This window comes from Chlorocebus sabaeus, chromosome 21, assembly GCF_047675955.1.
Source record: "Chlorocebus sabaeus isolate Y175 chromosome 21, mChlSab1.0.hap1, whole genome shotgun sequence".
Lineage (NCBI taxonomy): Eukaryota > Metazoa > Chordata > Mammalia > Primates > Cercopithecidae > Chlorocebus > Chlorocebus sabaeus.
In genome coordinates this window covers 74,896,119-74,912,794 of record NC_132924.1, presented here as the reverse complement: position 1 = coordinate 74,912,794, position 16,676 = coordinate 74,896,119, and the positions used below count along the sequence as shown (strand labels likewise).

The window sequence follows — 16,676 nt, the reverse complement described above, 5'->3', positions numbered from 1 at the left end:
AGAAGACAAATATGTAAGCTGACTCTTTGAAAAGAATAAAAGAAAATTGAACAATCTTTGGCATGATTAATAAAGAAAAATAGAATACCAGAACAGTAGTCAAATGAAAGAGAGATAAATACATAGGAGACAGGCAAAGTGTGATGGCTCCCAACTGTAATCCTAGCACTTTGGGAGGCTGAGGTGGGAGGATTACTTGAGCTCAGGAGGTTGATGCTGCAGTGAGCCATGTTTGTACCACTGCACTCCAGCCTGGGTGACAAAGCAAGATCCTGTCTCAAAAATAAAATAAAATAAAAATAAAAATGATATAAAAAGTTTGAAAACTAAGATGAAATAGGTAAATTATTAGGAAGAAAAGCAGTTTATCAGAATAGACTTACAAAGAAATATAAAATCTGAAGATAATTATTATAGAAACATAATTAGTGAACTAAAACTTTCGCATGAAGAAAACATTCTAGACTTGGATGAGTTTGCAGGTGTCTTCCACCAAACATTCAAGGATAATTCAAAACATACATAAACTTTCCTAGACAACAACCATAAATACCAGCAACAAAAAGGATTATTCTATTTCTCATTTTATAAGGTTAGGGTAGCATTAATATCAAAATCATTCCGGGATACTACAAGAAAATTATAGGCCAATCTTAATAACATAGATATAAAAATCTTAAAGGAAATAACAGAAAATTGAATTGATCAATGCATAAAAATGACATATCATGAATAAATAGGGTTCATCCCAGGAGCTCAAGAGTAATTGAACCATAAAAATCCTTTAATATGATTAATCATATTAATTACCATATAAAAGAAAAAAATCGGATGGTATTTTCTATGGATGCAGAAAAAGTAGACAAAATTCAACATCTACTCATAATAAACTCTCCTAGCAAACTACTAATAGAAGAAAACATCTTTAATCTGATAAAGGTTATCTATAAAAATGCAATAAACATCATGTTTAATGAAATTTTAAAAAGCATTCTCTTTAAGATTAGAAATAAACAAAAGTGCCTGCTTTGACCACTTCTATTCAGCATCATACAGTAAGCCAAGCCAATGAAATTAAAAAAAAGAAATAATGGGACTTAAAAGGAAAAAACTCACAAAACTCTAATTATAGAAAATGTGATTTTTATGCAGGAAATCCAGAGGTAGGTACAGATAAATTATTTGAAGTAATAAGAGAGTTCAGTAAATTTTGCCTGATATAATTGGTCAATATACAAAATTCAGTTGCCTTTCTCTTCACTGATTATCAGTTAATTTTAAAATTACATTAAAAGTACTATAGCCAGGAGAAGAATAAAGTTGGAAGACTGACACTACTCACCTTCAAGACTTACTATAAAGCCACAGTAATCAGGGCAGTGTGGTATTGGTGAAAGAATAGACAAATAGATCAATGGAACAGAATAGACAGAAATAGATCTACATAAATGTAGTCAACTAATCTTTGACAAAGGAGCAAAGGCAATGCAATGAAGAAAAAATAGTTTTTTCAACAAATGGTACTGGAAAAACTGGACATCACATGCAAAAAAAAAAATGAGTCGAGACACAGACCAAAACACCTTTCACAAAAATTAACTCAAAATGGATCCCGATCTAAATGTAAAATGCAAAACCATGAAACTCCTATAAGATAACAGAGGAGAAAATCTATAAGACCTTGGATTTGGCAATGATTTTTTAGATATGACACAAAAGGCATAATCCATGAAAGAATTAGGAAGCTGGATTTCATTAAAATTAAAATTTTCTGCTCTGCAAAAGACAATATCAAGAGAATAAAAGGACAAGCCACAGACTGGGAGAAAATATTTATGAAAGATGTATCTCATAAAGGACTGTTATCCAAAATGTACAAAGAACTCTTAAAACTCAACAATGAAAAGGAAAATAACCTGATAAAAAGTGGGCCAAACACCTTAACAGATACCTCACCAAAGAAGATATACATATGGCAGATTAGCATATGAAAAGATGCTCCACATCATACGCCATCAGGGAAATGTAAATTAAAACAACAATGAGATACCACTGCATGCCCATCAGAATGGCCAAAATCCATAACAATGACGGAACCAAATGCTGATGAGGATATGGAGAAACAGCAACTCTCATTCGTCACTGGTGGGAATGTGAAATGATATAGCCAATTTGGAAGACCGCTGGTTGTTTCTTACAAAACTCAACATGCTTGTATCATATGATCCAGCAATTGCATTCCTTGGGTTTTACTCAAAGAAGTTGGAAACTTATGTCCACACAAAAATCTGCACACAAATATTGATAGCAGCTTTATTCGTAAGTGCCAAAATCAGTAGTGCATCCAGACAATGGAATATTACTCAGCACTAAAAGAAATGAACTGTTAAGCCATTAAAAGACATGGAGGAAAGTTAAATGCATACTACTAAGTGAGAGAAGTCCATCTGAAAAGGCTACTACATACTGTGTGATTCCAACTATATGACATAGTGGAAAAGGCAAAACTCTGCAGACAGTAAAAAGATCCGTGGTTGCTAGGGGTTAGTGGGGAGGGAGGAATGAATAGTGGAACACGAAAAATTTTTAGGGCAGTGAAAATACTCTTTATGATGCTATAATGTGGATACATGCCATTATACATTTGTCCAAACCCATAGAATGTACAACACTGGCTGGGTGCAGTGGCTCATTCCTGTAATCCCAGCACTTTGGGAGACTGAGGCGGGCAGATCACCAGGTCAGGGTATAGAGACCATCCTGGCTAACACGGTGAAACCCTGTCTCTACTAAAAATATAAAAAAATTAGCCAGGCGTGGTGGCATGTGCCTGTAATCCCAGCCACTTGGGAGGCTGAGGCAGGAGAATTGCTTGAACCTGGGAGGCAGAGGTTGCAGTGAGCCAAGATTTTGCCACTGCACTCCAGCCTGGGTGACAGAGCAAGACTCCTCAAAAAAAAAAAAAAAAAAAAAAAAAAAAGAATGTACAACACCAAGACTGAACCATACTGCAAACTATGGACTCTGGGTGATAATGATGTGTCAATACTTATTCGTCCATTGTAACAAATATTCGAGTCTGGTGGGGAATGTTGATAGAGAGGAGGCTACGCATGTGTGGGGCAGGGAGTATATGGAAAATCTCTGTACCTTCTCAATTTTTCTGTGACCCTAAAACTGCTCTTAAAACAATGAAAAAAGAAGACTGAGTTAAAAATAATAAAAGCATATATTCACTCAACACATGCATTTGTGTAAAGATTTAAAAAATACTGTATTCAAGAGTAAAAATAAAACACAAAAAGTGCCTGAGAATCAGTCTAACAAGATATTTGCAGGTATGTTATGGAAAAAGCTATAAAAGTTTATTTAAGCACTTCATGGAAAATCTACATAAATGGATTACATCATGTTCATGGAAAGACTCAATATTATAAAGATGTAATTTTTTCCACATTTATATATGAATTTCAAGCAATTCCAATAAAAATTCTAACAGGATTTTTAAGAAACTTGACAAGCAAATTCTAAAATTACATAGAAGGGCAAAAGCCCAAGAACATCCAAACACCCCTGAAGAATTAAGATGTGTGTCTGAGGGAGAGGAAGTTTCCCCATAAAAATCAACACCATTAAAAGGTATGTAAGTATGGCGTTGACACAGGGATAGACAAATAGACTAGTAGAACAGTATAAAGAATCCATATACAGACCATTGCATTGACAGAAATTTAATTTATTACAGAGCTGTCATTGCAGATTGGTGGGGGGGTGGGACAAAAAAATACTCATTAAATGATGCTGTCACATGTGGTTATCCCTATGGAAAACTTGAGATTGGGGTTCTACCTTATATCATACAGAGAAATCAACTGTAGGTGATTAAAGACTTAGATATAGAAAGTAAAACTATACAACTTTTAGAAGACGATATAAGAGAAGATGTTTAAGACCATGTCTTGGAGAATGATTTTTCAAACAAGACACAGAAAGCAGAAACTATAAAAAAGAAAAAGGGTTAAGCCAATTACACTAAAACGAAGACTTTCTTATTATCAAAGAGCATCATACAAAAAGTGAAACTACAAGCCATAAGCTGGCATAAGATATCTGTATCACATTAATTGATGAAAAATGATCACCAATAACATATAAGCACTTCTGTAATCAACACGAAGAAATATTCAACAGAAAATGGCGAAAGACATGCACAGGCATTTTTTATTTGAGAGACATGAAAGTCTAATAAAAATAAGAAAAAATGATGAATATCATTTGTAATCAAGAAATGCAAATCCAAATCTAAAATATATCATTTTCTACCTACCAGAATGAGAGTTTAAAAGTCTGAAGTACAAATCTGTGGGTGTGTGTAGTAAGAAAAACTTTTTTACATGCTAATACAAGTATAACTTTCTACAACCACCTTAGACAATACTTTTGTGTTACTTAGGTAAGTTAAATTTGTGCCCTCTGAGGCATATAGTCTAGTCTAGAGAAAGTCTTGCATAGGTACAGCAGGAAAGATGTACAAAGATTGTATGAGTTACAACAAACTTGGAAACAACCAAAGTGTAAACTGACAGGGAAAATCTCAAATGTCCGTAAAATGGAAAAACAGATAATTATTATAGGTTGTAGCATATTCACATAATGAAATAATTTGTAGCAGTGAAAAATAAATGAACTATAGCTTCCTGCACCAACCTTGGATGAATCTCATGAACATAACATACAGAAAGCAAGCCACAGAGAAGAACATGTACAGTACGGTCCAGTTACATAAAGTTCACAAAGTGTGCAAAGCTAAATGATATAGTTGAGAGATACACAGATCTGTGGTAACAATAGAAGAAATGTCAAGCGCTTTATTTAGGAAGGTGGTTCCCTCTGAGGGCTGGAGAATAGGAGGAGAATGAAATCATGGGAGCTTAGTAATGTTCTGTTTTTTAAGCGGGGCTATGGGTTCATAGGTCCTTGAATCATTGTTAGTATTTATACTTATTACATATGTTAGAAATATTCTTGTAAATGGTTTCATGTTTAATAAAAACAATATATAAACCAGGATGCTTTTGTATTGGCTAGTTATATCTGGTCTATAGAAGGAAAGATGACAAATTTCAAAGAAGCTAATTTCAGGGAATGTTGCTTTCCATTTTAAAAAAAGATGGGCAAGTGGTATCTTTTTTGTGCATTGATTAGTTGAACAAAATGTTTCAGGTCGTTCCAAAGCCCATTGCAGGCAGACTTTTGCTTCATGTGAGTTTCAGAAAGTAGGTAAACCATTTTATAAATAAGCTTATGTGATGCTAAGTAGGCAATACAAATGGTACCCAGCTGCAGGTGATGAAGTTATGAAATAATGTTCTTTTTCATCATAAAAATACATTTTATGGAAATGCGAACTATATTACACTTTTATGGAAACAGGAAAATATTTTACCATTTTAAGAACAAACTTGATCTCCTTTCAGATTCTCTTTTAACTTGACTCTCAGATTTTTATTTAAGCACTTAGAATTTCTATTCTTTCTCTCCAAATGTCTCCTGATTTCTTACATTCCCTATTTTACTGAGCTTCTCCAATATTATTTTTTATGTTCATTATTTTTTGCCTGTGTTTTCTATTTAGTTTTGGTTTTTAATTAGGTTATATTCCTAGGAGCTTTGTATCAGAGATTTATTCACTAGCTATGCAAATTTCATCTCTCCCAATTTTGTTAGACTATTTTACAAACGTAAGTCTTCTTTTTATAAACAGATCCGGTAGTATTTTCTAATAATTTATTATCCTTTTCCTTAAAATCTGAATATCCATTGGTGTTTCTCTTATGACGCCAGCCTTCTTGAGTGAATGAAGAAAAGCAATCAGATGTGACAATGATATATCTCTATTTATTATTCCCCTTATTTTCTGCATTCACAGATTGTGTTTTGTTTTGTCTATTCAACTTTTAATACATCAGTATTAACTGATGTTGAAAAACCATCGAGTAAAATAATTAAAGTCAAAACTTGCTACTCTGCACTGGTTTTTTGATAAAGCGAATACAGTAGTTTCCCCTCATACCTCTTGCATATATTCCAAGATCCCCTGTGGATGCCTGAAATCACAGGCAGAACTAACTCTATATATACTGTTTTCCCTATCTATCTATATATATATATAGAGCTATGATAAAGCTTAATTTACAAATTAGGCACAGCAAAGGATCAACAACAATAAAAAAATAGAACAATTATAACAAAATGCCAGCATCAGTACTCTTGCACTTTGGGGCCATTACTAAGTAAAAGAAGCGTTACTTGAACACAGGCAGTGTGGCCGGGCGCGGTGGCTCAAGCCTGTAATCCCAGCACTTTGGGAGGCCGAGACGGGCGGATCATGAGGTCAGGAGATCGAGACCATCCTGGCTAACACGGTGAAACCCCGTCTCTACTAAACATACAAAAAACTAGCTGGGCGAAGTGGCGGGTGCCTGTAGTCCCAGCTACTCGGGAGGCTGAGGCAGGAGAATGGCGTGAACCCGAGAGGAGGAGCTTGCAGTGAGCTGAGATCCGGCCACTGCACTCCAGCCTGGGTGACACAGCAAGACTCCGTCTCAAAAAAAAAAAAAAAAAAAAAAAGAAAAAAGAAAAAAAGAACACAGGCAGTGTGATACAATGATAGTCAATCTGATGATCGAGAGGGCTGCTGAGTGACCAATGGGCAGGTAGCATCTACAGTGTGGATAAAGGGCTGCTTCACCTTGTGGGAAGGACAAAATTTCAGCATGCTACTCACAATGCTGCACAATTTAAAATTTATAAATTGCTTATTTCTGAAAATTTTTATGTAATGTTTTTGGATTGCAGTTGACACAGGTATCTATAATAAAACCTCAGAAGGTAAAACCTCAGAGATTCACATGAAGAGCTTCCTAAAACATAGCCTGGTGACCCCACTCCTAGAGTTTCTGATTCAGCAGGTTTGGGTGGGGCTAGAGAATCTGCATTTCTACCAAGTTTCCAGGTGATGCTGATGCCAGGAACCATGCTGATAACTATTGCTCTGGCTTAAATTCTGTAAGAAAGAGGAATCCTTTCCTGCAAGGGTATTTCTCTATTTAGGCTTCTTTGCCTTGGGAGTACTGTATATATACAGCAGCGAGTCATTTAGACCCCTTGTTAAAATACATGGCCACTGTTTGCGACCTACAGAGACCAGCCCTGTAGTCCACCGTGGGTCTCTATCTCTCACAGGGCTCTGGCCATTTTGCTCATGGTCTTCCTGCTGTGTTTCACCTGCACTGCAAAGATTAATTTTGTTTTACTGAACTACTTGTGAGCTGGCCTTACAGCAGGTTAAGAAAGTGTCCTTCTGGCTTATAGGGAAGTTGTAGAGCCAGGAAACCACGTGGAGGTCCATCTTCAAACCAGGGCTAGACAGGGTAAGAGGGCGTGGTGCTAGATCAGGGCGAGGGCTGCCAGTCTCTGGTGTCAGCCCTGCCTGGGTTTAAATTCCAACTCGGAGGCTTCCCAGCTGTCAAAGGATTGTGGTGGGAGGGAGAAATAAAGACATGATGTGCATGCTTTCTGCTTTTGGACTGTGGATAATCCCCTGACTTGGAAATGCGTATCATAGAAATGTAGACTTGGTGGTAGAAATAACAGATTCGGTCATCAGGGAAAATTGGTTGGTGAGGCTCTGCACAAGAACCCAAGGTTCCGGAACCCCAAAGCCACAGCTTTTCTTTATTAACTTAAAGAGGCAGGAGGGAGGGCAAGAATAAATTCTAGCTTTTATTCATACAAACACACACACACACACACACACACAGAGAGAGAGAGAGTAAAGAGACTAATATTTTATATTGTTAACAAGCTTTGTTTTGTACCCTTAAACGAAGAATCAGTTACCCATCAATCAGATGCCTCAAAGTAATTATTAAATGAAAAAATCTACTCTCAACTTTATCCTCTAATTGGAAAATTTCTAGCTGCTGTCTTTTTTTTTTTCCCTTGAGACAGAGTCTCGCTCTGTTGCCCAGGCTGGAGTGCAGTGGTGCTATCTTGGCTCACTGCAACCTCTGCCTCCCGGGTTCGAGCGATTCTCCTGCCTCAGCCTCCTGAGTAACTAGGACTACAGGCGCGTGCCACCATGCCCAGCTAATATTTTTGTATTTTTAGTAGACGTGGGAGATGGGGTTTCACCGTGTTAGCCAGGCTGTTCTCAATCTCTTGACCTCATGATCCACCTGCCTCGGCCTCCCAAAGTACTGGGATTACAGGTGTGAGCCACCACGCCCGGCCCTGTTGTCATTTTTAAGAACAACCTGTATCCAAGAAGCCAAATCCCCTTTTCTTCTAATACTTCTGTCTGCCCAGTATCAAACCAAAAGACCAGTCAACACAAAGGAAAAATTTCCCAAAACTCCCGCAAAACCATGTGATTAATCAGTATGGGGGAAAAAGTACAAAACTAAAAATAAATTTCAAAAGATTCAACCTTAATGAAAACAGAATCATCAAACCGTAGAAAGAATTATGGAGCAATAATGTTTCCTTTTCAAGCTATTTCTTAGATTTCTTTCATTTGCTCTTTAGAAAAATAGTACTTTATTGAGGTTAATCAATTAGAAGGTCATAAGCAGAAAAATGAGAATGAGAGCTATTATAAAATAGCATTTGGCCAAACCTTTAAGAAACTGGGTCATCATGAACTAGAAAGAAGGCAAACCTACAGCAACTGTGCTTGACAGCATGCTTTAGCACTCTTCCAATACCACAGTGGGTTTTTCTTTCAGAATTAAGTAATTCTATAAAAAGAGACTGTTCTTACCCTCATCCTCCCATTCCTTATTGCTGGTCCGTCTTCTGCCAATCTCAACACATACAAATCCATTTTGTATTCCCTTCCTCCACGAATGCTGAATCCAAATCCTTTGGCTCCTTTCTCCATATCCACAGTGAAATAATCAAAATCCTTTGGGGTTGGAGAGAAAATGGAATAAATAATTGTTTAGTTATCAGAGAAGCTTCTGTGGCTAGTCTCTGTGTTCTCCTTCTCTCTCTTAATGTATTCCAAATGACATGATGTTGGGAGAAGTCGTCATCTGACTTCATAACTATCCAAATGAAAGACAAAATTCCAAAGGTTTGAGCAGGCCACAGCACAGTTTACGTGGTCATCAAAGAATTACTGTGTAGCTTGTTTATTTTGGTATTCATCAGTTTATTTGGCAAATGTGGAATGATTACAGATAGGCCTGAGTGACACCATCTTTCCTTTGACTTTTCTCATTCACTGCTGTTGAGCACCATAAATAAATGTCAGGGGTGTGTGTGTGTGTGTGTGTGTGTGTGTGTGTGTATGTAAATTACAGAGTTAGCTGATTAGAAAAGTGAAATTTAGTGGGATCTGATAATTACATGTCTCAGTCGCACAGACTATTGAATATCAAGTTGGAATGTACAAAATCAACTTCTCTTTTACCTAAAATGCAGTATATCCAAGATTCTCTGATCTTCACTATTCTTAAAATCTTTGGGCGTAAAGGTGATCTTCAATTCATAATAAAACACAATGTAATCTGATACATTTGAGATTGTACTTAATTTATATCTTGATATGTAGTTATGAAGTAGGAAGTATTTTCTAGATACCAAACTCTGGTCTAGACTCTTCATAAATGTTGAATCCTCACCCTGGCCTGTAAGGAAGATTCTCTCTTTAGGAAACTGAATCTCAGAGAAGTTAAGGAAGTTGACACGAAGCGCATCAACAAATAATCATAATAACCGTGACACTGGTTGTGTAGACAGAGAGTTGTTGGCTGTGGCAGGCGCTACACTCTGGATTGTGAAGCCAGGCCTGGTCTTATTCTTCTCCACCGGGGCTTGGCCCTTTATCACAGAGTGGCAGGTAGGGGGCCATGTAAAACACTATGGACCTAAAATACCTCCACTGCTAGCATCTCTAAAATTTTCTGCATTAGCAGCACTCTCAGAGGTTCCAGGTTAAAGCATTTTTAAAACTGTGAAAAGGAAACGTACAGGGAGTTAGCTAGTATTAGCAGGGATTAGTTTATTCCATTACTACTCATCCACTATTTATGTATTTATCCATATTTATTTATTTATTGACCTGCTTTATTCTGAAATAGATTTATTTATCCAGTATGTTTTTGAGGATGTAGGTGTTACCCCAATGTTACCAGAACTAGGAATAGAACTTCAGCTGTCTATCCCAGGTACTCTTTCCTCTGCCTCTCCTATTTCATTCCTTGCAGTTCTCTGGAAGCCTTGGTCAGGGCCCACTCTGCTCTCCGGGAGGAGGTACCTGGGGTTGTCTGTAGTCCGACAGAGGGTACTGCCTGGTGTCGGGGGAGTGCTGCCTGTAGTCCAGCAGTGGAGGCTGCCTGTAGTCCAAAGGAGGGGGCTGCTGGTAGTCCCCTCCTGGGGGTTGCCTGTAGTCCAGCGGGGGCTGCCTGTAGTCTGTGAATGGAGGCTGTCGGATGTCTGGTTTCACATCTTGCCTTGCTTTCACTTCCGATCTGTAACTAAATCAATGGAAATGGGATTTGCTTTGGTAACTCTGCATGCTAAGGAGATTAGAATGATCACATGGCCTCCAGAGGTGGTCTAGCCATGGCAGCTCACAGAAACCACTCCTCTCGGTGGTCCTGTTGGATTTTCAGGATTATGAGAAGATTAAATATTATTTAAAAATCTCTGACAAGTGCCATATTGTATACTTTTTATTTGGCTCCTTACGAAGTCAAGGTAAAAATGATGGTTCAATCAGAACCTTGTGGAAAAGGACTTATGGATGTTCCTCTTTGACTTTGGCTATATAAAAACTGCATAGCCACAGCAAATCTAGGGATTGAAGCATTGAACTATACATCCCAAAACATCAGCCTATCTTAATACCAGTAAACCAACCTTCCTCTCTCACTCTTACTTTTTTCTCTCACACACACCCCTTGGCAGATCATTCATTACTTCATAAAAACATGATTGAAGTGATCTCTAATTATATTACAAATACACAATCAAAGGCTATTTTAACCTGCTGAGTTGGGTCTTTTTGAATATTTTACAGAGGTTAAAGGAGTGATGGTAAAATATAATCACCAACTACAAATCAAGTGGCAAGTCATTGAATCATTGGTAAAGTTGGAAACATATTACACAGAGGCTTAAATACTAGATCATAGCTATCAAGATTAGCATCAAATACTACTGTAGTCATAAGATGGAAGAGAAGGCAAAAATGTTTATGTCCAACATTTATCTCTTGCTTGCTTCTAGATATTAGTTACTAATGAAATAAACACGGAGACCAGAGCTAGGAGTTTAGCATTGCTTTGTGAATCCAAACTGCTTTAAGCTGAGGGGGTTACTAGTTTCAAAAGAAATAGCCAATCCCTACCATTATGGGATCATTAATAAGGTGAACTGAAAAATTATCACCATGGTATGGAGGCCACTTAATTCTGTTGTTCATTACCTATTGCCATAGCAACAGTCTATAATGAGCTACCCAGGGATGTAGGTAGATTGAAAAATACATTCTACATAGTAACAATTTTATTTAAAATTAATTGGAGGGTATGAGGAATTGAGAAAATATTTAGCAGCAAGAAAAAGCTCAAATGTGTCGGGAAAACTAGTGCAAACCAGAATTCTTACCTTTAAGTCTAGATTTTTTTTTTTTTAAACTGGCTGATGGTCTTACCAATGCTGATTAGTATTAAGTGTTTTTAAAAATCACTTGCCTGAACAATTGCCATTAGTGTAATCTAATATTTGGCGAGGTCACACTGAAAGTGCATGGCAATAGATGTGTTTATTTGGGGCTCTTAGAAGGGGGTTAGCAATGTAGTTATTTTAATCAACCCTTTGAGTAGGTCCCACTTATTACTTAACCCTGCAGAGGAGAGGCATTCCTTTTGTGAGCTGCATAATTTTGGTTTTGCTTTATACCTCAATTGTCCACTCGCCTACTGACAGCATGCATGCTGAGAATAGGATTATTTAAAAGATATTTTGAATAAGATGCTTAACTATGCAAATGCATGCATTAAACAAAAGGAATTGAACTGGGTGACATTTGTCAGTGTGCGTTGGTTCCTTTCTGGAAATAGCTTGTTTGGTGGTTTGGATGTCACACTGTTTTAAGTTATAGCATAGTCACTTTATTTCCATGATCTGTATGGTATTGATATGCAATATCCACTGTGTGCTCTATTTCCAACCAAATGTACCACGAGGTATGGCCAAAGAGGGTGAAATGTAAGAATCTCCCCCAAAGTAACACAAATGACTAAAAATAGGAGCCGATGAAACTTTCAACACTCTCACCCAGGTCATCAAGTACTCAAACTATATTCTACCCCGTGTTGTCTGTCAGGATTTTAAGTTGAACTACACGTTGAAGAATTCTTTAATAAGGAAAACATACTGAATTTTTTATGAGTGTTGCTAACTTTTAAGTGAATAATATACCAGCTAGGGCAAAAAATTATGTTGCTTTGAATGTGTGAAACACTTTAAGGAAAACTCAGGATTATTTTTAAAAACTGGTGCTTTACAGTTCTTTTACTTCTGAAAAAAGATCATCTATATAACCGTTCATAGCTATTCACTCCATTGCTGAAGATACTTTAGAAATGATAAAATCAGACTGCTAATGGTAAGTTCTAGCAGGTTTTTGTGGTATGAAAAATTTCCAGAACAAATAAATGCTGCCCATGGTGAGAATGCACATCTCATGGGCCCTTCAAGAATCACTTCTAGCTGGGCACGGTGGCTCATGCCTGTAATCCCCAGCACTTTGGGAGGCTGAGGCCGGTGGATTACCTGAGGTCGGGAGTTCGAGACCAGCTTGACCAACATGGAGAAACCATGTCTCTACTAAAAATACAAAATTAGCCAGGTGTGGTGACACATGTCTGTAATGCCAGCTACTAGGGAGGCTGAGGCAGGAGAATCACTTGAACCCGGGAGGCAGAGGTTGCGGTGAGCCGAGATCGCGCCACTGCACTCCAGCCTGGGCAACAAGAGCAAAGCTCTGTCTCAAAAAAAAAAAAAAAAAAAAAAAAATCACTTCCTGTCCTGAGCATCTAGAGTTCAAAGTCTGTGAAAGAAGTCAATTTCCAATGCTCTTTCACTGACCTTGCCATCTTAAACTGCAAATATCAATTGCCCTTGCTAGAGAAGGTGAACTCTGCTATTTATACTTAGTTTTGAAACATATTCCACAATGGCTCTTCTGTTGTTTTCAACAAATACTTCTCCTTGAATAGTGTTTTTGCTTATCTTCATATTGAACATATTTTATACTTCCTGAGCACACACCCAAAAGATGTTAAAGGACTGAGAAATGGGGAGAAGTGTAGGGGGTGTCCTGGGAAGCCAATCCAAGAGTAAGTTCCACAGGAAAAAATATCACTCATTCTAACTCACAACGTAGACATTCGCTAACAAATTGCCATTTTATTTTATCCTGCTCTAACATGGGAGCGGGCTGAATTTGACATGTAGGTGGGCACTCCTTGCACAAATGAAGAAATAGGAAATTCATGCCATGCACTTGGCATATAAACTGTCTTAGAGATATCTCCAGCCTGATACAAAATAATGGCAAAGAGTTTTCCATCTGATACTATGGCCATCTTTAAATGCAATTAGGAAAAATGTTTCTGGCACCTGTAAGATTACTGAATCTCTTCATTCACATGCAAATGAGCCACCACCAACAATCACAGAGTTCAGCCAGGAAACCTGAGTGCCAGGAAAGGGCCCTAGAGTTGGAGTGGGCACTTCCTGGGCTGTTAATATAGTAACAGAAGCAAAATATCTTAGAAGCAATGTAGTAGTAGAAGCAGCAAAATACCTCAGAACTCTGGGCAAATACGTTGGTGACTTATAAACATTTGGATTAGGTCAATCTGAATCCCAGAGCTAGGAATATTTCATTCTGCAGTCAGGATGTCCAAAGACCGCTGCTTCTGTGATAGGGAACAAGGTATTCCAGTTGTGAGCTGGTAGCAGATGGGACATGACAGTGGCTGCATCCAGCTGTTGCTCTCCCCTCAAAGCTATAGCACACCAGGGATGAGCTCACCCACTCAAGGCTGGAAGCAAGAGCCATGTCCAGGGAAATCCGACTCTGGAAAGGAGAATGGAATGTGGCTGCGAGATTAATCGACAGCGGCAAGAAGTGTCTGAAGCTGGCTCGGGGACTACTGGGGCGCTCAAGTCCTTCCTCTTGAGTCTAAGATGAATTCTGGGGAAAGCCAGTGCAATCTGTTGAACTGATAGACGTTGAGAGCAAACACTTCTGGGGCTCATTACTGAAACACTCAGGACTTACCCTTCTTATGGCTTGTCAAATTCTCACCTCTGCATCAGTTGTTTTATGGGGCTTTTCTCTTCCTTGCATATATTAAAAACATAAGCAGCTGAGGACAACCAGACATTTACTTTTCTATGAAAGCAAATGGGAAATCAGTAGAATGAGGCTTTGTAGAAATGCCACCTGTGGCACAGGGAACACAGTTTGCTTTGCAACAATGTGAATGATGAACCCAGAGAGTTCTGGGAATCAAAAACAGAGTCTCACTTCATCTTCACCATCATGGGAGGAGAGGGATGGGAAGCAGATGTTCGGAAAACAGAATCATTAAAAAGGCCAGTGAGGAGTTCACATGCAGAGGTGTTTCTGTGAGTTGTTCTGTTTCGTTGTTGTTGTTGTTTCCCACGGAAAGGGAGAAAGCATCATGGGAACACCGCTTCATCTTTTTCTTTCATGGCTCAACCCAACCCAGGCTCCCTGTTACATACAGGTCACAATAAGAAGACAATGTTGTTCTTCTGACAATGTTTTTCTGGAAGTTCAAAGTGTCTTATTCATTAGTTTGTGATGCCTATCTCTAATGCTATGTGTGGAATAGAAGAACCTCATTAGATTGTGGGTAGGAGGATGTAAGGTTATTATAATCAGTAAACATGCTAATTTATTTTATTTTTGAGACAGAGTCTCACTCTGTCATCCATGCTGGAGTGTCACGGGAATGTTCTCAGCTCACTGCAACCTCCACCTCCTGGGTTTAAGTGATTCTCCTGCCTCAGCCTCCCAAGTAGCTGGGACTATAGGCATGTACCACCACGACCGGCTAACTTTTGTATTTTTTGTAGAGATGGGGTTTTACCACGTTGCTCATGCTGGTCTTGAACTTCTGGGCTCAAGCAATCCTCACACCTCAGCTTCCCAAAGTGCTGAGATTATAGGCGTGAGCCACCACACTGGCTGGTAATATTTACTAATGCCTACAAATCCTTCAACATTCTCCCCACTTTGACATCATCATCATTCTCTGAGCCATGACCTTTGTGGTTCAATGGAAGCAGCCACCTCCTAACTGCTTAACCTGCATCCACCCTGCCAGCCTCCTGTGTGCTCTCTGCAGGGCAGACCAGGAGGCCTTCTTATAAAGCAAATCTAATGATAACACTCCTCAGCTGAAGACCCTTCAATGACTTTCTGCTGTACTTAAAGATCAAAACATTGAGTAAGCATGCTTACAAGGCCCTTTAGGGTTGGCCCCAGTCACCCTCACTGGCTTCATCTCACATCATACTCTTCTTCTGCCACTCCATATATTGGCCGTATTTCTGTCGTTCATACTGCATGCTTGCTCCTGCCAGAGGGCCTCTGAGTAAGTTCTTCACTCTGGACTCCCTTTAACATGCTCTTCAGCTGTTAAGCCCTACTCATCTGCAACTGGTCACTATTTCTTCAGGAAAGCATCTCTCTTTGTGAAGGACAGACACTCAGCTATCTTTACTAATAAAACCATATGTATAACACACACATGACCTCAAAATCACACAAAGGTACGCATGGCAATTTCCACTTTATGAAAATCTCTCTCTCTGCCTGTCCTGTGCTGTCCCCAAATGCTCCCTCCTCTCCCCACCCCATCACCTCTCAGAATCACAAAAGTCAGAGGAAACTTTACCTATTTTCATGTCCTTGCAGCTGAAGTGGTTGAGGTGGTGCTGGCTGGGCGACGGGGCTGTTGGGGGTGGCTGGGCTTGGTTGGGCCAGGGGACTCTGCTGTGCCAGGGGACTCTGCTGCGCCAGGGGACTCTGCTTCTCTGAGCTGGGTGCCGAGGTGGGGCTGTTGAGCTCTGCGATGGAGAACCACAGTGGCAGATGCAGTCAGGTTAGCATTGATAAGGGGAAAGAGGTGACCAGAGGTGGTGACTTTGCCTCTGCTGATGACTCAGGCTTTGGTTATTTCCGTTTCTGCTAGGTTTTTAGATAGCAGGTTAATCTTATCAAGTTCTAATACCATTTCTGAAATTTGTATTCTTTCATTAATGATCACTATGGAACAAGGCTATGAACAGTATTTTGTCATTCTGCCAGAAGAAAAGATTACCAAAAAACCTTGTAAAACTATGAAAAAAATAATTCAAAGGACTAAGCTCTAAAACATGCTCTATTTTTGCAGCATTGCTTACTGAGAGAAAATGGATCAGCCACCACTTTTGGCTTGTAATAAACAGTCTGAAGAGTCTACCAAAGTGTGGATAAAGAATGAACCATTAAAAGGAAAATGTTTTTTACAATCTTTTCCTCATCCCTTGTCAGTCTTATTACCTCATAGCCCACTGGA

At 38.8% G+C, this 16,676-nt stretch overlaps 1 protein-coding gene across 7 annotated transcripts in view; it reads right to left on the bottom strand.

Annotated features, from left to right (window-relative positions):
- MAGI2 (membrane associated guanylate kinase, WW and PDZ domain containing 2) overlaps positions 1-16,676 on the bottom strand; it is a 1,465,424-nt gene that overhangs the window by 108,668 nt on the left and 1,340,080 nt on the right. For all 7 annotated transcript variants that reach the window (XM_073009192.1, XM_073009190.1, XM_073009193.1 and 4 more), the window contains 3 exons: positions 16,014-16,185; positions 10,325-10,544; positions 8,825-8,968 (listed from right to left, as the gene is read on the bottom strand). In XM_073009192.1, coding sequence (XP_072865293.1) covers positions 8,825-8,968; positions 10,325-10,544; positions 16,014-16,185 — 536 coding nt within the window. The remainder of the gene's footprint in view (positions 1-8,824; positions 8,969-10,324; positions 10,545-16,013; positions 16,186-16,676) is intronic.